The 21,980-nt window shown below is 46.0% G+C and overlaps 1 protein-coding gene across 2 annotated transcripts in view; it reads left to right on the top strand.

Moving 5' to 3' along the window:
- The first annotated feature begins 8,860 nt into the window (after window positions 1–8,860).
- AUTS2 (activator of transcription and developmental regulator AUTS2) overlaps window positions 8,861–21,980 on the top strand; it is a 774,806-nt gene continuing 761,686 nt past the window's right edge. For both annotated transcript variants that reach the window (XM_062507061.1, XM_062507062.1), the window contains exon 1: window positions 8,861–9,421. In XM_062507061.1, the coding sequence (XP_062363045.1) occupies window positions 9,131–9,421 (291 nt within the window). In that variant the 5' untranslated portion in view covers window positions 8,861–9,130. The remainder of the gene's footprint in view (window positions 9,422–21,980) is intronic.

Consider the following 21,980-nt stretch of genomic DNA (forward strand, 5'->3'; position numbering starts at 1 on the left):
AAGGAAAGGATTTTACTGCCCTTTATATCTAGAGAATATGTCAAACCAGCTGAGGATGATCAAAGTCCTTTGCCTGAATCTCAGGGCACTCCTGTAAAGACAGGCTCTTCCTAGGCACTTTCATAGACATATGATCATGTATTCACTGTTACAGAGATTATACCAAGAACAAGATAACCTCACCGTGTCTGTCATCGCCTTCCAGAAGAGATTCCAATGTGTCAGTACCCCACACAGCCAGGACAGGACTATCCTCCTCCAAGATCTCAGCACAGGTAAGCACATTGGCCAGGAAACTTCCTCAGTCCCCAAGTTCAGCACATGAAGTGTTAAAATAAGAGAAATAGAATAGATTTCTTCTCCCTCTGTTTTCTGGGATTTTCCATCAAAGTTCCTTCTCCCTTCTTCTCTGCACTGCACTTCAGATGGAAGCATCTGGATCGAAGAGAATTATCTCTAAACAACAACTTGAGTTGTAGTACATTTTCAAAGACTCAGGTTTTATTAGTCACAGAAGACCTTGTAAAAGTTTGCTTGGGATCATTTTTAACAGCAACCAATAATCCTTCCCCCATCAGCCAATGAAAAACAACCCAAGCCTCCCCCCAACTCCTGCACAGATGTGTCTTACAGAAATATAACAAATCTGGAGACACATAAGTGACATTTTTGCCAAGCTAAGGGTTTTATCCACAATAACTTACACTAATGCAGCCCTAATTTCCTTCTGGAAGCTACCTGAGCATAAGCACATTTGATGCTCAGTTGGTGTTATGTTGTTTGGAGTAGTCAATAATTGCATTTGACTTCACATTGTACTTTTCTGTCCTGAGATTACTTCAGGCCAGAGGACACCTAGCTAGTCATGCTGTGAGCCCATACTCTTCTCTGCATGTTCTGTGTCAGACCACTGTTTCCATCAAAACACACCAATACAACATATTAAATAGCAAGCCCAGAAAATTCTCTCTCCCTTTCCATCTGGAGCAGCTGAAGAACCAGGCAGATTAAAAAGCAGTATTTCCTGCAGTGTAACTGGGTTAGCATCCAGGGTCATGTTCAGACTGCTAATCCAGAAGTTATCTTCAGCATGTCTTTAGTAATAACGAAAGACAATATATAGGGGAAAAGAGGCAGAGGATGACAGATTGATTCCAGGAATGTGTGTCCCGTAATTCTCATAAAACTCGAATGAAAGCTGAGCCCATTCAACAGCTTTAAAAATCAAGACAGTCTTATAAATGCCTAAGTGCAGATGAGGGACTTCAGGTACTCGGGTGTGCACATTTGGAACAGTTAGCTCAATTCTGATATCTGCACATGAACTCCAATAGAAGCCTTCATTGTTTTCATCAGCAGAATCACACTGATAAATGTGAGTAAATTATGGGATATTTCCTAATCAATCCTGACAAATAAAGATATTGTAGCTGCACTACTCTAATGCTGTTGAAAAATAGTGGGAAGGAATGAACTTCAGAAATGTAAACTTGAGTTGTCATTAAAAATCAATTTTCATGATAAATTTAATTCACATTTCAAAGAGAGCTGTGTAATATCAATAAAAATGCTTTAATAATTGCTGTGCTGGCACACAGTACAGTGTAAGACATAAAGAGATATAAATTTTTTGTAACTTAGAAGATGGGGAACTAAACACTGTTTTTCAAAAGAAACCATTTCTCAGGGAGAAAAATGAATGTTGGAGGAGGATGTAATTCATTAGGGATTATACTCCACCCCTTTTCGCAAAGACTGCTCTGAAATTAAAACTTTCAGAGATCAGGTTTCTAATTTATTTGCAGACTTAAAAGGCCAGAAAAGACCAGGATCAGGTAGTCTGACCTTCTGGGTAACCCTGGCTATTAAATTTCATGTAGTTCTCTCTATATCATAACCTGTGTTGGGTTAAAACATAGTTCCTCTTAAACATTGATTTTAAATGGTGGGAAAAAAACATTTTTGTGTTCCTTTTACATGTTTTTTTGGTGAAGGTGGGAGAGAAGGGAATATGTAAATTGGTTGTTTCCTGTGACATATCAGCAGAACTGGTACAGCACACGGTAGAGCAATCTGAACTCAGCATCACTAAATTATAAACAGTTGGTGTTTCCTGGTAGTAAAGGATGACAAATTTTCAGGGCAGAGAAATATGCTACCTACTTAGCAATACACTTTGGTGAACGAATTTTGAAGGGACCAAAGGGCCAGTATACGCCCCTAAATATTTTAGTCACATTAAAAAAAATTCCCATGATCAAACTGTAAACCTGAAATCTGAATTTCCCAAAGAAAATAATAGTTGTCTTGTTTACATGTAACTGAGGTCAGAATTTCATCCTAAAAGATCAGTCCACCTCATAGGATACAAACTGAAGAACTGCAATTTGCAGTTTGTGCTTTGTTTCCACGGTGAATATAATTACCTGCCTTTCTCAGGAGTAAGTTCTTCTCAGAAAGGATGGTCAGGCATTGGGAAGGACTGCCCAGGAGGGTGGTGGCTTCATCCCTGGAGGTGTTGAAAGAACAACTGAACATGGTGCTCAGTGCTCTGGTCTGGTTGACAAGGCAGTGATCAGTCTAAGACTGGACCCAGTGATCCTGGAGATCTTTTACAGCCTTAATGATTCTGTGATTCTATTCTATGATTTATTTTTTCTTTAAAGCTTGTTCTTGGTGAAAATTTTCTACTTGCTCCTCCACTAATGGGAATATTCATGGTTCTTCCAAACCCAGTGTGGTCTCCAAATTTTATAAACGTATGATATTTTGGATATTAGATATTCAGTAAAACAGAGCTGCAGCACCAAATCTTCCAGGATATTCCACCCACCATGCCACAAACTTTGATCTTGCCATTTATCACCATCCTTTATGGTTTCACAATCAATACAGATTTTTTTTAATCCACATAACTTGGAATCATGTTTTCAAATGAAGCTTCCTGAAACCCAGTGACACCCGCTTTACCCTGTATTTATGAATGCTGCCGTTCACCAGTGTTCATGCAGTGGGATAAGGAATCTCAAGTAATTAGAAACACAGGTTTAGTCAGCTTAGGGTGTTTATTAAGAAATCCCAAGGAACTAGCAGGATCCAAAAATTCTTGAGTTTGGCCATACGTAATAAGCATGCACAGCTTTATTGCTCATGACTGCCCTGTTCTCCAGGGACCATGCTTTCCTCTGCTGTAAATTACTAGAGACCCACACGAGTGAATAAATCAAGAGTCTGAAGTTCTTATCCCCTGCATGGTCTGATTTTTCTTGTTTTTTTTTCCCTGATAAAATTAGTCATAGGTACTTCAGAACTGTATTATAACCAACTAGAAAAAAAAAAGAAATATAGATGAATTAGTTTTTCATCTTTTCTGGGGAAACCTGAATTTCTGCTGTTGCCATACAGCTTTTTCTTAACCCCCCTCCCTTCCCAAGCTCCCAGATTTCCTGAATTCTAAGCTATTTCTAAGAAACAGCTGCCCATTACACATTTATTTCTACCAGCTACAAAAATCCAAACTTTTTCAGGACCAGTTAATTCACCAGTTTTTCATGTGCCCCCAATCTCCTGGTACCAGCGAGGATGGATACAGCATTGCTGCAAACACAGGAGGTAAAACACCAGAGAAGTGAACACAGGTTCAGGCGAGGGCCAGCCCTGACCCGGCAGATTGGATCAGGTTGATGGTCCAACAGTTCAGTCTCCTGTCTCCTGCTTTTAGAAATTGTTTTAGGTTCTGAGCCATTCAAATGTGTATCCCCCCAGCCACTCTGTAACCAATATTCTGGGTACTTGGAGAGTTCTCATTATTCTGGACCTCAGAGCTGCCTCATGGCAGTGAGTTCCACTGACCGGGTTAGTTCCTTCATTTGTGAAAGGAACAATTGTCTCTTCTCTGAGTATTTTCTCTTGAGGTTTATCTGGAAACTTGCCTGCCCCTGGGTTTCAACTAGCTACTTTTAGTACTGCCTTTATCTTTAGTTTTGAACTATTCAGGCTTTTTAAAGGCCACGGGTTTCTATTCTTCCTTGTTTGTTCTCTTTGGATGCTTCTTCTCCATAACTGTTTCTGCTTGCAACCACCTTCTAGGAAAACACCTTTTAAAACAGGTGCAGCCCTTAGCTAAGAAGCCAGACAATCCTCTCTGATAAGCAATACAATTTGGATAAAATCGGTTTAGTTTTATGGAACCATTTTAAATTCCTCTGCCATCCATGCAATCACCCTGGCTTTTATTTTGTATTAGAATTTTGGTTCTCATTATTTGCCATTCTCATAAGTGCACTGTACAAGCAGGGTGGAAACAACAAAAAGGCTCTTTTCCCCATTTCTCTTGTTTTTTCTGTGTTCTCAGATCAAACTCCTTCTAAGACAAAAATAATAGTCTGCAAGACAGACACTTTGCTATTTTAAAGTACTCAGCTCCTACAAGGATGATAACCTCACATTTGCCTCTGCTGAGATTCCTATGTGGACTGAACTTAAAAATTCCATCTTTGGAGCTTAATGCCAAAGCACACTGCAAGTCACTCTTGCTGGAAGCAAGGTTCTTGCCATTTCCTCAAGCAATGAATTATCTCCTGATATTCAAGTTAGTTCAAAATATCCTTTCCATTTAGCTATGCCAGGGGCTAGTCCTAAGAAAACGGCTTCTAGTATTTTTACAGTTGCAAATTTTATTTTGTTCCAATGCCTAATGGTGATATGGAAATTGCAATTGTTGCTTTTGGTCTCCGTTAGCCTTTCTGTCTTCATTATTTAGGAACAGAAAGCTTTTGATATCTGCCTCAAATTGTAAGATTATAGGTTTGTTATTACATGCTGGAGAAGTACCCTTTCTATGGGTGTTAATTACTGAGTATCCAGTTGAGTACACTAGTCATTAACCTCAAAACCAGTGACTCAGCAAGGTACTGAGTGTAAGAGGGGGAAAAAAAAAAAAGAGGGGAAAAAAAGCATGCTGTTTTCTCACACCAGATGCCAGGCAAGATGTATTTCTAGAGGAAAGCTAACAGGCAGCCTAAGAACAAATGTGCATGGAGGTCTGTGGTATTCTTTCTGCTATGATGACTTGAAATACTCAGCTGGAGGCAAGAGCGCACTGGAGAAAGAACTTCCTGAGGATCTGTCTGATACTCTCAAATCAATTAAGGCTCGTGAAAATGCTCCTGCTGGATCACACCCAGGAAAGGGATAATACACCTGTATTGTACCCAAGAAGGTGACCTGTGATTTCTAATGCTTGACATAAATATTACACAGAACAAATATGTTTTGCAATGGAGGATGAGTTAGATGGATGGGTTTTAATCTCAATTTTTTCCATAGACATGCAAGTCTGGGGATTTGTTTCCACAAAGAATGCAAAATGAATCACATATTGTGTCTGTTATCCACATACATGCATTCAAGAAGAAAACAGACTGAGCAGACTTTCAGCCATGCAATGAATGTCTGCAGAAATGTATCTGACTACAGGTCTCTTAAGTCACTTTAATGGTGATGGATATGCAGGAAACTATAATCAATTACTTTGCCCTGAAAATTACAGAGTTATTTTCAAAAAACCCTAACAGGTAACAGTTTGACACAGCACAGCTTAGTATTTCTCAAAAGACAGAGATCTTGTAGTATTTGAGCTTGCTGTACACACAAATTATGACACTTCAGCAGTACTAGTGCAGCTTCTGTATAGTCAGATTGTACAGAACTGGCAGGCAGCTATGAGACAAAAGAACCCAAAGTAAGATAGAGAAAAGCATTTGTTAAACAGCAAAAAAGTCTGAACAGGGAGATCTCAGGTCAGATTAGGAGATGTTCTCTAGGTTGATATTTGAGAATGTTTAAAAACTAGCCATGTGCCTCTGCATTGAGCAGTGTGGCCTTCTGTAAGGTACAATCTCTCACACTCTTGGGTTACCAACACCTTTGTGCTTACTCATCTTCTGGCTCACACCAGCTTAAAAGTAATTGTGTACCATCCAGGAGCTGTGGTGTGCAGAAAGGTGGCAAAGCTGTCATTTGCCTTTTGGATACAGAGGGTGTATCCAATTCTCAGTGTTTCACATAATCACTCAAAACTCGTAGAAAACATATCAGGCTTTACTCGATTAGTGGCCTAAGAGTAAACAACGTAGTATACAGTCAAGCAGAGCCTCATCCCCAAGAGTCAGAGCAGCCTGGAGGGAGAAGATTGGAAAAATACACTCAGACTGTGTGTGTTCCCCTTGCTGGGGATCTCAGTGGAGGAATGATTAGCAACTACAGGAGACAGACTTGGTTCTTGTAAGGTTCTTTGTGGAGACGGAGTATTAAATGATTTCTCTTTTTCTACCTCACCTTCCAATGTCCACCAATACATTTCAAACTATGCAACAGCATGATCACCCAGTAGACAGAGGAAAAACAGCGCTGTGCTTCCAGAGCCCCTCTTCTCCGTTCTGACCATTGAGCCTTCGCAGGTTGGGCTTTCTTCCCCATCTTATTCCTTGCTCTTCCTCTGTCCTTCTCTCTTCCTAGCAAATGTCCTGATTCCTCCAGGGCTCTGCTCCTAATGCTTTCTCCACAAAGCCAGACCAAACAGCTCCAGACTGTTCTCCTTCCATGTGTATTCCTGCAGCAGTTCCCCGGGCAGGAGACAAGAAGCACCAGGTGAGAAGGGTGACCATAAGAACCAGCTTAAAAAGCGAATTTGTTCATTCCACAGCCCTCTGGGGGCTGAGGTGACACGGGCAATATGCCCTTATACCACGGAGCTAGGAACATGAGGGGACACAACAAATCCGAGGCTGATACAGGCAAAAGGGCACACACAGCATAGGAAGAGCAGAGCCAGCAAGGACAGGTGAGCTGCAGGTGGGCGGCCACAAGTTGTTCTGCCCACAGCCTCAACATCTGTGCCAGTCATGTCGGAGGGTCACCCTGGCAAGGGCCACAGCCGCCATCCCGGGGCAGAGGGCTGCCGGGTCCCCTCAGGGACAGCAGGAGCACAACCCACCACAAGGCTGGGCAGCGGCACCAGCCATGCCTTGAGGGACGAGCACCTGAGCCAGCCCCGGGCCGTGGGGGAAGGAGACCCGGCAGGGGGACAAGGGCTGGACACAGAATCGCGGAACCACAGAATAGCTGGCGTTGGAAAGGACGTCTGGACATAATCCAGTGCAACCCCCTGCCACGGCAGGGCCACCCGGAGCAGGTGACATAGGGACACCTCCAGGCGGCTTTGGAATGACTCCAGAGAGAGAGAGACTTCGTGCCCTCTAGGCGCAGCCTGTTCCCTTGGGGACATCCCTGCCCGGCTCCAGGGAATGAGCAGTGGCGGGGCAGGGCGGGACGCGTCCAGCCGGGGCGGTGTGCGGGACGGTGTGAAGGCGGTGTGAGGGGTGCTGTGAGGGGCGGTGTGCGGAGCGGTGTGAGGGGGTGCTGTGAGGAACGGCGTGAGGGGTGCTGTGCGGAGCGGTGTGAGGGGCGGTGTGCGGGGTGCTGTGCGGAGCGGTGTGAGGGGCGGTGTGCGGGGTGCTGTGCGGAGCGGTGTGAGGGGTGCTGTGCGGAGCAGTGTGAGGGGCGGTGTGCGGGGTGCTGTGCGGAGCGGTGTGAGGGGTGCTGTGAGGGGCGGTGTGCGGAGCGGTGTGAGGGGGTGCTGTGAGGGGTGCTGTGAGGGGCGGTGTGCGGAGCGGTGTGCGGGGCGATGTGAGGGGGTGCTGTGCGGAGCGGTGTGAGGGGCGGTGTGCGGGGTGCTGTGCGGAGCGGCATGAGGGGTGCTGTGAGGGGCGGAGTGAGGGGTGCTGTGAGGGGCGGTGTGCGGAGCGCTGTGCGGAGCGCTGTGCGGGGCGGTGTGAGGGGGTGTCACAGCGCGTGCCAGCCATCCCACGGCGCAGGCCCCCCGCGCATGCCCGAGACTTATTTCGCGCGGCGGGGGCGCCGCATTTCGCGCGCCGCCGGGCGGGGAGCGGGCGGGGCGGCGGTCACGTGAGCGGCGCGGGGCCGCGCGGCCGCTGGGGGCGACACCGCGACCGCCCCGCGCGGGGCTCGGCGGGCGCCCCTCGGCACCGGCACCGGCAGCGGCACCGCCCGGGCGGCTCCGACCCCGCTCCGCCGCGCCCCCGGGCACCAGCCGTGTTGGTGTGGCCGCCGCCGCTCCCGGGGGCCGCCTCCCCTCCGCTCGGATCTATTGTCACCACCACCACCAGCACCCCCCTCCTCGCCACAATTAATACGATGAATTTGCCATGATTGATCCGTATTAATAGCTGGGGTGGGTGGGCGTGTTTTGGGGCTCTTTTTCCTCCCCTTTTTTTCTCTTTTTCCTTTTTTTCCTTCTTTTTATTGTTTGGTTTTGTTTTTGGAGGGGCCGGGCTGGGATCTGATCTCCACTCCCGAGTCCATCCCTGGTCGGTGCCTGAGAAAATTGCAAAATTGCATCTGGATGCATCGTTATTATTGTGTTTGATCCAGAGAGATAAAGGAGGAGGGAGAGAGGAGTGCGTGTTGGTGGGGAGGGGAAGGCTGCACCCTTCCCTGCACACACACAGACACACACACGCAGACAGAAAGGGAGTTCCGTGCATCTACAAATATATTTCCCCCCCCCCCCCCCCCCGGAACTTCTTTTAGTTGGGGAGGAAAGGAAGAAAGAAAATAAATTTTGTGCAAGGAAATACTCTCAGCTCCCTCCTTCCAGCGTGTCTCCTTTCTTTATTTTTTCCCCCCCTTCTTCTCAGCCTTTTTTCCTCTGTTTCGAAGATCCTCGCCCTCCCAGCCCCTTGATCAAAGCATTCCGCTATTCTGATTTATTGCCTGCTTGGTGAGGCTTTTTTTTTTTTTCCCTTTCTCTCCGTGGTGTTTTTTTTTTTTTTTTTTTTTTTTTTTTTTACAAAGGCGACCTGAGATCAGCCATTACTTTCCTTGGCTCGCTTATAGGAATCTCTTACATTTGGTGCTTGCTGCTGGTGGTGGTGGAACCGCACTCGGATTCTTTCATCCCCCCCACCCCCTTGCTGTCCTCTCCTCCCTCCCTTTCTCCTTCCCTCTCTCCCTCCTTCCCTCCCCCGTTATTCCGCCGGGGGAGCCGGATTTGTGGCTGCGGTGGGGCGGGGGGGGACGAGAGCGAGAGGGAGAGCCGGCGAGAGACATGGATGGCCCGGCGCGATGCAACGGGCTTCGGAAGAAGCGGCGATCGCGGTCCCAGCGCGACCGGGAGCGGCGAGCCCAAGGCGGGCGGCGCGGCTGTGCCGCCGGCGGGGCCGCCGGCCCCGGGGCCGCCGCGCTCTCCTCCTCGGGCTCGGAGAAGGAAGACAATGGGCCCCCGCCGCCGTCCCGGCCGCGGCCCCCCCGGAGGAAGCGGCGGGAGTCCTCCTCGGCCGAAGAGGACATTATCGACGGTTTCGCGATGTCCAGCTTCGTCACTTTCGAGGCGCTGGAGGTAGGAGCGGCGGCGCTTTGTGTGCGCCTCATTGTGTGGGGGCAGCGGCGGGGGAGCCCCCGCGGCGCCCCCCCCCCCCCCCCCCCGGACGCCCCCCCGCCCCCGACCCTGGTCCCCGGGCCGGCCCGCCGGGGGTGCCCGCGGGGGCGGTCCCGCCGCCCCCTCCCGGTCCCCGGGGTGCCCCGCTGCCCTCCCTTCTCCCTCCTGCCGCCGACACCTGCAGCCCGGCGCGCCGCTGCCGGCGGGCGGCGGGGCCGGGGCCGTCCCCCCGCGCGGGGAGCGGGCAGTTGTGCGCGGTCCCCCGGCGGCGCTTCCCTTCCCTTCCCCTCCTCTCCCCTCCCGCGGATCAAACTTTTCTCGCGCCGCCGTGGCCCGGCGGGGCCGCCCACTCGTGTCCGCGGAGTGGGGGGGGGGGGGGCGCGCGTGTTTCTCGTGGCGCTGGCGGTGCTGCCGCGGGTGAGGTGCCCGGCCTGCCGCGCTCCCTGCCGGCATTGTCACGAGTGGGCCCCGCGGTGGGCGGCTCTAGTCATCCCCCGGTGCGAACCAAGGGGCTGCGAGACCCGGGCCGGGCCGGGCGGAGGGAAACGACGCCCGGGAAGCCCCGCGGGGCTTCGCCTCCCTCTGCCCGGCCCGGCCTCGGCTCTCCGTGTCCCCTCCAAACACCCAGTCGCGATCGTGGAGCCGCTGTCAGCCCAGCCAGCGTCGTGGCTGGTGATGCTGCCGTGGAAGGGGACCTCCAGCCTGTGTGTTTGAAGGGCTTTGTTGTTTGTAAGTTCTGATCGGGAGAAGTTTGCTGTGGTGAAATGCAGATTTATTTGGGTTTACGTGCACTGGAGTCACAACTGGAGCAATGATGAACTGTCAAAATAAATGTGGAGGTGAAGCTGATTGTTAAACAACAACAACAAAAAAAAAATCTGTGTAGCTTTTAAGATGTTTAAATATTTAGCCAGGAATACTTAGTGGTATTTTCAGGGTTATTTTGTTTTATTTTATTTCTTGATTTGTAGCCCGAATTTGTCCTTGGTTACACCTGTATCCATCCACACTGTGCCTTGGACAGAACTTACTCTGGTGTAATTAAGGGAGGATTTGTTCACTCCAACAAACCTCCACATGGTTGGTGTTGGACTCAAGTAAGCGGCAAGGAACAAATGCTGAGGTAATGTCCAGACTTTATTTATCCACCATTTCTCACCTGGTGAGCCCATCCACAAGTGACCTACTCGAACCAGTGAGTCCAAAAGTGTGGATACTTGTTTGTTTGGCATGAGAGAAATTTGTATTGCTTCTGTTTCAGACAAAATTCTATTTTTTCCTCAAACAAAGCCCTAGTTAGTGTCATTAAGCATTTTTATGGGAATAAGGACTTGAGAATTTGGCTCTAGTCCTTTTTGGATAGGAAGTGAAGAGCAAGTTTAGAACTTGGTGGGGCATTTTAGAAAGTGTCTTTATTCTGTTTCACCTCTTTTTTGTTTATTTTCAACTTGAAAATAATTGCTGTGCTCTCTTCTCTTTGCCACACCAAGCATGGCTACTACTTGCATCCTCTCGTAATCCTGTATCAGTAGAAAGGAGCACAGATACATTACCCAGTTCTGCCAGCTAATATCACGTTCAGATAAAACAATAGCTTGCACACTGAGACTTGACATACTTTTAATGTTCATGTGATAGGTGGCACGTTTTGACCTAACGATTTCATGCTGCGTTAAGAAATAATGTCACAAAATCGTTGTTAGGTTCTTTTTCCTGCAGCTCTGTGTGTGCGTTGAGAAACTTGTTTCTGAAGATCAGAGGGAGATGAAGGTGTCTGAGGAACAAGCCCAGTGTGGCAGGAATTGTTCTGTGTGTTGCATGTAGCAGCCTGGAGTTTTTGTTGTAATTGTGGTGCTGGTGAGGAGGCTGTGGGTGGCTGGTGGAGTGAGGTACCTCAGCCTTGGTGAGATGTTTAGGTGTTAATATGTTTGAGTTGAGTCAAGAAGCTTTCGGTGCTGTGGAGAGGTGTCCTGGTGTTCATACACCTCATGCTGTGGGTCTGCCCCCAGCTCCTTGGAGGCCGTGGAGATTTTCCCAAGGTTCCAGAAGACACTCGTGCCCAGAATGTAGACAAGACTTTCCGGGCCCATGCCTTTTGCTTGATCTTCAGCCTTTTCTTGGACTTAACACAGCTGGAAGGGTGCAGAGACAGTGTTTTGTCTGCTGGGTGTGAAAAACTGTGAGGGGAAAGTGCAGAACACTTCACCCACTGGAGGATCTAATCCCACGGTCCAGAAGAAGGGACACAGGTGGATGAGGAGGGGACAGCCACCACGGAGGGACAAAGCTGAACTCTGGGGACATGCTTGCAGCTCTAGGGGTGTGGGTTGGCTAGGTGTGAGGTGTCACCCCAGGACCTTCTTATGTATCAAGTTGCAGAAAAAGGAGCAAGAACTTCCGTGCAGCTTGATTTCACCTATCTTTTACTAAATGCTTTTGCTTTTTGTTGGGGTGACTGAAAAAGTCCAACCTGTGCAAAATACCAGGTTGTGTGAAGCTTGTAGATGGCAAAGGGACACAGGTGCTGCATAAGAACACATCCCATGCCACTATAATGTCAGGAGGATTCATCCAATCTGTTATGGTCATGTTGATAAAAGTTCCCTTGAAGCAAAACTTTAACCAGCTCCCACTCTGGAAACTGCTTTTCTGTCCGGGTGTCTGTAGCCTTCTCATACTTCTCAAGTGTAAATTGTTTGGTGTTGAAATAGAGGCCATCTGCTTCTGGTTATCTGTCTCTGCATTTATGGCACCCCATACCTTGTTGTCTCTAATGTTTGTGTTGGGAATACCCAGGAAGAGGGAGTTAAATGAAGACAGTGGAATCTCACTGTGGATTTTTTCCTTCTTGGAGTGACAGTTCAGCAATTCCAGTGTCCGTGCAGATGTGGCAAGACTGATCCTCGCCTGGCCATGCAAGGCATCAATGTAGCTGTGTGAAATATGGACCTGTCCCCTATACTGGAGAGCATTTTGGGGCCTTGACCTTCAGAAACCAGCCCTTAATGTGTAGTAAAGCAGATGAGGTATGGTCCCACAATTTGATCTGATTCACCAGATTCTCCTGTGAGTGGCCTTGCTGGGACTGACAGCAACAAGCTCTGTGGTTCACTGTTGCCCTGAACTCCCCAAATGTCCCAGCCTGGAAAAGCAGGAAGGCACAGACACTCTGTATTAGTGTGACTGGTGCCTTGTCCAGCTGAGTGCTTTTCCCAGCTTGGAGGAGCCTGTGCTGCACTGCTGGTGTGTTTGTTACCAGCAATAATAACATGAGGTTCTCCAAACACAGGTGAGCATTTTAGACACTGGTTTGATAGGGAAAGGTCATTTCTCAGAATGTGATAAATCAATCCATTGGAGTGACTTTCTCCATGATGTGCTCTGGCAGTGTTGGCAAGGAGGCTTCTGCAGAGCTCTCTGGTGAGGTGAGATTTCAGGAAGATGTTTGTCTCCCTCCTACCCCCTGGTGCAGAGGTGTCTGGGCAGGAGACTGACGTGACATGGCTTTTGACGTGCCGTGGTGAAGATGGTTTGCTGTGATGAGAAAGGAAATCTGACCTGAATGTTAAGATAGCTTAAAGCCTGGGAAGTACTTTATGTTTCCTGACTCAGCTCTGACCATCCCTATGGAGTAAGCAGTTGGTTTCAGGTTTTCTGAACACTGAGTAAGGTAATGAGTTTTTTCTGTGGATGTTTGTTTAGCTTCAACTCAGGCAGCTCATCTGATAAGCCTGAAATGGGACACAGATATTTAAAGCACAGATAGAAGTGGGGTGGGAAGCAGGGGGACTCGCATTTAAATGGGGATTCTTGTTTCATAAAACTGTCACAATTTCTCACTGTGCATTTGCTGAGCTCATTTCTGTTCAGCACACAGGCATTAGTCTGCTTTGAGACCATACTAAATTATCATCAGGTAAAGCCCAATATAATTAATTACAAATGAGAAATGCTGACAAATATTTGTCAAGGAGCTGTTTAATGAGCTTCAAATTCTGTGTCAGATGATTCCATCCACTTTGTGTAAATGATTTCTAAGCAATTGTTCCACAGTGTTTGTGTGGTTTAGGCAGATGTTGGCTGCAGCACTTTTACAAGTTGCACAGATAGTATGAGACTAGATGGAGTAAAGCTTAATAGCTAATCTGGGCTTTAAAATAGAGACACTACAGAAACAAAATGTGCAAGTAGCAAGAAGGTTTTGAGGATCCTGTGGTCTCAGTTGTGTGCCTTTGTGCACTGACAGTGTAGCTCTGTGTATGCATCTGAATGCAGGAATTTGCTTTAGTAACTGGTGTGTGATGCTCATCTCTAGGCATGGCCCACTGCAAATAGAAATAGCTTGGCTGTGTGACAGCAGAAGATTTGAGCTGGACACCAGAATGGCTGGCTTGCTGTGTGCTTTTTCTCCCCAAATCATTTTCTTCTCACCAATCTTCTAGCTGGCCTGATTAGCCTGTTTGCTTAAATTCTTCAAGATTTCAAGCAAGTTTGTTCTGCCTTGTCTCTATCCCTTCATATTTCAAAAGGAATTTGATCTTCCTGCCTTGCCACAGCAGCATCATAACATAAGGTGTTTGTTTAATGCTGTCAGCAAATCTTGGTGGCCCTTTTGTGTTTATTGACTGCTTAGATGCTTGTCCCAGTCTCTGTTTGCACATGCAAGTCTGCAGATTTAGATCAGCAGAGAAGAGAAGGGAGTAACTAAATGAAGATATCTGGGGTTGAGGAGAGGCATTAAGCTTTGTGTGACACTGGGATATCATACAAAGCAATGCATTTATTATTTTCACTGTGTATTTAGAGGAAACAGTAAACTCACCTGAGATTAAATTTTGAGATTACCTTGGCAGAGCAGCTGACAATCTTGATGAAAACCTCAGTGACCAGACCTGAAAAAACAGCAACTCAAATGGAAAGTGCGACTGAAAACAGTGGGATGCATATTCCACAAAAACAATGTCTAGGGTGATGTTTGAAACATATGTTGCTATCATTTGGGTACCTGAATATTTTAAAAATACTTTAAAATTATATTGAAAAGCCTGGTACCTTTCTGGGAGGTGAGGAACTCCTAACTCCAGCTGAATTCAGTAGCTGTTGCAAAGCTGAAGCTGTCTCTTCAGGCAGATAATGACCAAGGATTGAGATTGTTGCATAAATATTCTTTTAAGCTCCTGAAGGTAACCATGTAATGAAGGTGGGGATTTTTGCCATTCCCATAGGTGTTAGTAGGAGGCACAGTAGCCTTGAGTTGAAGAAGGAAGAGTTTAAACTATAAGGACAAGTTCTTTTAGATTAATATGATCCAATTAATCTCCACTAGCACTGCTCTTTAAGATTAGCATTAATATGAAATATGCCACACATCAAAAGACAAAAGACACCCTTATCCTTCCTTACCTTGGTATCTTCTATTTTTTCCTGCTATTTGGGCGAGTAAGTAAGCCCTTTCTGATTAAATATCTGGGGCCTTTGCTGGCATTGAAGGAATGTAAAATCCAGGACGGTGGTGGAGTCACCATCCCTGGAGAGAGTTAAAAGAAGTGTAGATGTGGCACTTGGACACATGGTTAGCAGTAGGGCTGGCTGTGCTGATGGTTAATGGTTGGACTCTCTGATCCTAGAGGCCTTTTCCAACCTAAACAGTTATATGATTCTATGCTATATAAAATAAGGGTAAAGGATCAGGAACTTGAAAGGAAAATGATTGTTAGGGAAAGGCAAAAAAAAATTGTCGAAAGGCATCAAGAGTCTGAGTAATTGAAAGATTGACTTACAAGACTGAGATCAATATAGAAATAGCAGGGACTATATGGGAACACAGAGAACTGGGGGGGGGGGAATGTTGTTACCAAACATAGAAGTTTCAGGAAAGATCCATTGCTGTGTAGGAAAATGCTCCTTGGTGTGAGCCCTGCTGGCAGTACCAAGGGGAGACACAACCAAATCTGTCCCTACTTAAGGATTCATTAATCCTGGTAACTTCAGCTGGGAGGAAGACAGAAAGATTCCTCTCTCACTGAAGATGATCCCCTCTTTCCCTAAGCTCTACTACTATTGTTTTTTGAGGTTTTTGTTGAACACCTATCAGTTTGACTGGGACACCCTACCACATTACACTGGGGGTCTGACCTGCAGCCTTGTAATTATCTGCAGCTAAATTAGAAGCTTAATCTTTGTTCTGAGCAACAATAAGTTGAGTCAGATAGGTTTTAAAAATAGCCCAAGCTCAAGTTTAGTGAAGTCTCAAATGCAATTAATAAAAAGGTAATGGAGTTAGGAAGTTGCAGGGTGAAATGTGGAAATGTTTAACTCTCAGTTTTCTTGCACTTGAACTGCAGTGTTGCCTTGGTTCTGCAAGAGAAAATTGCTTCCAACATTTGTCTGTCTTTTTGTACATTATCCTTATAATTTATCAGTTCAGTATCTTGTGTTCTTTTGGGGTTTGGCTCTGTATGTGCCACAAACTACCAGCTGCGTGCATTTTTGTATAGTCAGTTTGTTGTCCTTTTGACTTGATGCCAAGCCATGGTGAAGACCACTTCAGAACATCATAGTCTTCTAAACTCCTTTGTTGTAAAATGAATATGAAAATCCACTTTGTAAGTAATGAGGAATGGCTAATGCAGGTAGGGATTTGTTTTGCTGTAACAGCAGAACGTGCAGTGGCAATTTGTCAGATCCTCAGCTCAGCTGTGCTGTACTGTTTGCCTTTAAATAGTGTGTTACCTTAATGTCTTGAGAGTTTTCTCTTTGTATCTTGGCAACACTGCTGCTGAAGTTCACACCACTTGTGTGGTGGAGAGAGAAGGTTTTAACCAAAGGGTTATGTCCTCAGTCTGGTAAATACTATAGGCAGGAGTTTTGGTTGTGTCATCCTCTGTGCATCAGTGGTGGAATAAGTCAGCAAAAGAAGTGGATTATCCCTTGCCCCTGCAAATATTATTCTGTTTGTGAGGTTCTACTTGTGAGGTTTAATTTGATCATGGTGCATGTGCTCCATGTGGATTTAGTTTGTATTTGCTGTGCATCTCAGTCTTGCTGTTTTTAAAATGCCATGAGACAAAGGCATGGGAGATGTGCAGAGGTGTGCTGATATCTCATGTGCCCAAGTTCCTGACTGGCTGAACTTTTGGTTGTGTAATGCTGTATTACTGATATGATTAATGTACCAGCTCCACATAGGAGTAGTTACTCAGAGCCTTGCAGGAGTTCAGCTCGGTGTTATTTCCAGGAATGATCACCCTTTAATCTGTCTCACATGTGTTTGCCAGCTTCCTAAAGTAGAAATTTCTTCTCTTCAATTAGTGCTCTTAAAAATTGTCTCTTTCCATACTTTTATTTGGTACCAAAGGAGATTTAATGGTATGAGAATAAAACTACTGTCAACCTATCCTCTCCATCCAGACATGAGCCTGGACTTGTTCTTTGTTGGATGAGCTCATGAAAAGAGGCAAACATTTTCAGCCTTTGGGACGAGCCCTGTGCTGAGCATCGTTTGTATGAAGCCACCTGGAGCAGGTTTGTGGATGGTGCAGGATGACAGTCAACACCAGAAGCAGATAGAGGTGGGCACCAGGAGGTTCTAGGTTGGGTTGACACTTGGGTGGCTGAAATTCTGAAGAGGTACTTGTGTGTTATGGAGTAATGCTATCAGTTGTATCAGACTTTAAGACATGTTTTACACTCCCATGAAATTAAGCAGTGGTCACATCCAGACCAAATTAATGAAAGGTTGTGAGAAGCCTTTTTCTGTCATAGGCTGACCGTGAGTGATAATACCTGTTGCAGATACCTGCTTGCCTGTCAGTGAAATCCAGAGCCACTGTTGCCTGTTTCCCTAGGTGCAGGTATGGGTTACCATGTCCCAGGAGACCCATCCTTGGGGACCCTCTTGCAGGTTGCTCAAGAGTGTCCTACAGCTGCTCTTAACTCACCCCCCTGGTGTGCTAAAGGCATTTTAATTCCTTTGCCTGTGAGGTGGAACCAGTGAGACGGAAATTTTTGCCACTGACTTCTCCAGGATCACACTTGGGTGGCTCCTGGGTACAGGAGAGCAGGGTACAGAACCTGTGTGGTGAAACTTCTCCCTCCTGGCAAATTCTGACAGCCCATGTTTTGTTGTTTGCACACCATTTCTTATTTCTGAGACTGAGATGGGTTACAAACATGGTGATAATTGCTCTTGGCAGTGATTTTTGTTTATTTTCTCTCTGGAAGTCCCAAGTGACCTGAGACCTTTCAGTCTGAGAATCTGCTTAATTTTATTTTTTTTTTTTTTGAGACCTCTACTTCTGCAGAAGGTGGGAATAGCAAATAGGTGGCTGAAGCACCTGGCTCCTTGCTTACATGGATGGTGGGAATGGTAGAGAGGCAGCCAAAGGCCCTGACTTGTAGCCAGGAATGGGGCTTTGTTCTTCACCTGGCTCCTGACAACTTCTTTCACCTTCCTCTTGCCTCCTGCACATCCAGGTACTTAGCACCACATGCCTCCAGAGGGTACCGTGAATGTCTTCCAAGGGTCCTCCAGAAACTGGGATTTGTTGCCCAGCTTCCAGAATTCCCAGGGGAAGGAGCTGGGAGGTGCTGCTGTTGCAAGAGCTGGGTAACACACGCTCTCCGGCTTGCCCTAGATTGTATGGAATGGCTGGCATGGCGTGACATCCATCAGAGAGGGCCCTGATGGAGGGCTGAGGCAGGGAAAGTGGTTTTGACCTCTGAAGGGTCTCTGTGGTAAGAAGGCAAGGGAAGAAGTGCTGCTGTTGGGAACAATTTATGTTGTGACTGTTGGTGTCGTGGGGTTTAATGCACGTCAAGGGCACTTTGACCTTTGAATAGAATCTTTTGGTGTGAATTTGTGTCTTTTCTCCTCTCTTTCCTCCCCTTAAAGAAAATTCAAAATAAATACTGAAAATCAAAACCATCTGTTTTGAGAGGACCAAATTGCCTCTCTTAATTTTATGGGATTTGGATATTACTGAACGATTAGAAGTCCTACTAATTTTTACTGTCTGGCTATTGTGCTTGTAGGCAGTGACTCTGCTAGCATTAGTCATTTTAACTATGGGAAAAAAAATAATAAAAATGCAATTAATGTGGCTCAACAGCTGAGTCTGCTGGACTTTAAAAAAAAAGGAGGGGAAAAAGTAAATTTTAATGAGTTCTGGGATCATAAAGATACATCTGGTGGATGGATTAGCCAAGTTTTCAACCATAGAATGTGTATTGAAAAACTCAGTGAGTTATGTAGCTACAAAAGTGGATCTTTGCATGTTTATAAGGCCTCAGTGCAATCTCCTTATATTTGCCTAATGACAAACAGACATCTCACAGAGGCGTAGCCCAGGACACACATGGGCTGAAACAGCTCCCTAAGCTGAGAGTATTTGTATTGGGGTGCTGCTGCTACTAGTAAATATTACAGAATCCATTAAATGTAGGGGGGGAGGAAAATATTTTGGTGTTGCATGAAAGAAAAGAGAAGGAAGGGAATGGAGTGGGGTAGAGAGGAGAGGGAGAACTGGAATTTTAAATGAACATGATGTGTGGGCTAAGATATTGTGCCTCCACTGCTGAACCAGAAAATTTATAACAACTGTTTGTCATGTGTATGTATTTATAGCCATTCAAGTAATGAAGAAGTTTCATGAGGTTGTAATAACATATCAAGATGGATGTAATTAAAACAGAAGCAAATTGACACCTCTAGATTAAAGGCAAACTCTAAACTAATACACCTGTACGCTGTCACTTATGTATTAGTTGTCTGGGGCAGTCTGCCAGATATGCAAATAAAGACACTGGCAAATTTCCTTGGATGTGTGGTTATGAAAAACCCAACTATTTAATCATTTACCTAGCGCTGCTCAGGTTTGTAGCAAGGGTAGAATTTAATAATTTGGTGTCCCCATGCTTTGTGATGGGCAGAGGGATTAAAAGCTACGGGATGAGGGGAAAGGAGCAAGGAGAAATACAGCACAAGGGGCTGCTGGGGAATAATGTTCTTTACAGTGGGACCCTTCCCTCAGCAAAGAGGTGTCAGCTGCTCCATTTCAGATCTGCCCTGACTCTTGAAGCTCCAGAGCACTGAAGAGTCCTTGACATTGACACTCTGTAGCTTTTGAGCACAGTTCAAGGCTTTTGAAAACTGCCCTGTAACAGCAGGCTTTGGTTCTGTCGTGCTGCAGGTGCAAACTTCTAAAATTTATACTTTTGCAGCAATTCAGATCTGATGGAAATACTAGGTCTGTGAAATGGCTATAAAGTTGCTTAGGAATTTTACCTAAGAGTATTTTTCAAGTTGTTTCAATTTGCAGAAGCTGAAAACATTTCCAGTGGAGTTGTGGACATCCATTTCAGCCTGTGGTCAATAGGTCTGCTCTCCTCATTAACGCTCAGTCTGCAAACTGCTGATGTCAAACAGGCTGGTGCTATGGAGCAGGAAGGGAGTTAGTTATTTGCCTTGTTAGTTCCAGGGCTCTGAATGGAAATGCCAGCCTTGTTTTGGGGTAATTTGCACCCCAGATAACCTGCATTCCTTTAAGTGCCCCGGGAACAGAAACAAGCCTTCATGTGGCTTGTGAATAACCCCGTGGCTGGTGATGAGGGTACTCTGTTAAAACCCTGATGTCTGTGCCTCCAGCTCCTCCTCCCTGAGTGGGAAAAGTGCTACCTTTTGTGGATTCCTTGGATGGTTGCTTGGGTATGTAAAACTAGTTATAAGTAGGTTGATACCACAGGAACTCAATGAAGCCTGAAATTCTTGAACTCGGTTTTGAATTCCGGCTTGAAGTTTTCTGTCCCAGTTGGGGATGAGCCACGAGAAAATCCCACTATGGGCTGGAGCTCTGCAGAGTGGGGGCTGCTAAATGCACCAATTTCCAGGGAGCTGACAGCATGAAAACTCCAACTGGCATGTTTTGTTAGACTTCTTCTGAATTAAAGAGATTCCTTTTTTAGTGCATCTGGACATTAAGGATCACTCATATGAGGTACATAGGTACATGGCTTCAAAGTGTTTTGAAATGGTAGGATTTTTTGTCTTCAATATTTCAACAACTTTTCTTCCACCTTTAATCTTTCATGAGCAGAAGCTTCAAAAGATAATTAGCAAAACATGCTTTTATCTGCATTTATCTCAAAACATGATTAATTTTTTAACTGCAATTATAGCAATCATTTCAAGTTTACTCTATATTAATGAGTAAAGGATTTTTTTGAGAGATCATGAGCCTAAATATGGCTATATTGGCTGAGTTGAAAGGTGCATTTATGAGTATGCTTTTGTTTTTATTGCTAGGGATTGAATTTCCAGTTCCAGGAAGTAGTATTTCACATGGATTAACGTCTTTGAAATGCTTTTGCCCAGATTCACTAGATCATTTTGAGAAGCTGGCAATGATAAGAACTGGATCATGCACTTTGCAGGACCTGGCTACTGAATACCCAGTTCCATGTTTCCCTTGTGATGGTGATTTTTTGCTCCATGCTGTGCATGTGTTCCTTTGCTTGTTGCCCTTGGCGTTGAAATGTAAGATATTTGATGCAGACGGCTTGTTGTTAATGAATTAGCAATGAACTTGTAAGTTTTCACCTCTACCATTCCTGTCTTTGTTGTAGGCAGCTTAAGGCATTTTTTATTACTATTTCACTTCTGAGAGAAAGGTGTTCATGTCTGTTCCTGTCCTTATTGCTGCTACTAATGCAGGACTGTCCAGCTGGTGTCCTGCAGCCTGGATCCTGTCTGTACATCCAGAGTGTGGCTACAGAGCCCCTCCAAAATTGTGACACTGGCACAGAGATATCCCAAAACAGGTACCCATTGCAAAGCCTTCAAAAGCAATGAACCACTGCAGAGGACTGCTGGCAAGAAGTACAATTAAACCCCCTTTTCACCAGAGTACAGCTTTTGCATAATGTTGCCCTGTGAAGACTGGCTGCTCCTCAGCCCTGGCACTTGCTTCTCCATCAACAGGAGGGAGAGATTTTGGGCCAGAGTTGCAGTTTCACCGCTCTGTGCCTCCTAAGGAACCAGGCAGAGAGCAGCCCTGGGGCTGCTGGAGGTGATGCTGGGCTGGTGGCATGGCCCCAGCTACCACAGCAGAGCTCAGGCAGCACGGTAAACAGAGCAGGCTCTGAGACTGCTATCACAAGGGTAAGGACAAGAGTTTATTGTTGGCTTTTTTCCCCCCTTGTTTCCCTTTGTTTAGGTCCTGGTCCTGGATGTCAGAGAGGATTTGGAGTAAGCATGCACAGCCTTGGTTCATGTCTGATTTTAGCTTCTAAACTGAGATTGCAGATCCCTGCCCTGTGGTCCCTGGGGGGGGTGGATGGGTCGGTGGCTGCAGCAGTGAATTGGGCAGCTGCATAGGAGAGCACACGGGTGAATAATCAGATTTCTGATAAACCCAGGTCTCTAAGTCCCTTGAATGGGCAGCTTTGCTGTGAATGGCCTCGTGAGGTCTGTTGTGGCTGCTCTCTTTGTTTGGTACTCTGACAAAAAATTGCTCTGGTGTCC

Source organism: Cinclus cinclus, chromosome 22 (genome assembly GCF_963662255.1).
Source record: "Cinclus cinclus chromosome 22, bCinCin1.1, whole genome shotgun sequence".
Lineage (NCBI taxonomy): Eukaryota > Metazoa > Chordata > Aves > Passeriformes > Cinclidae > Cinclus > Cinclus cinclus.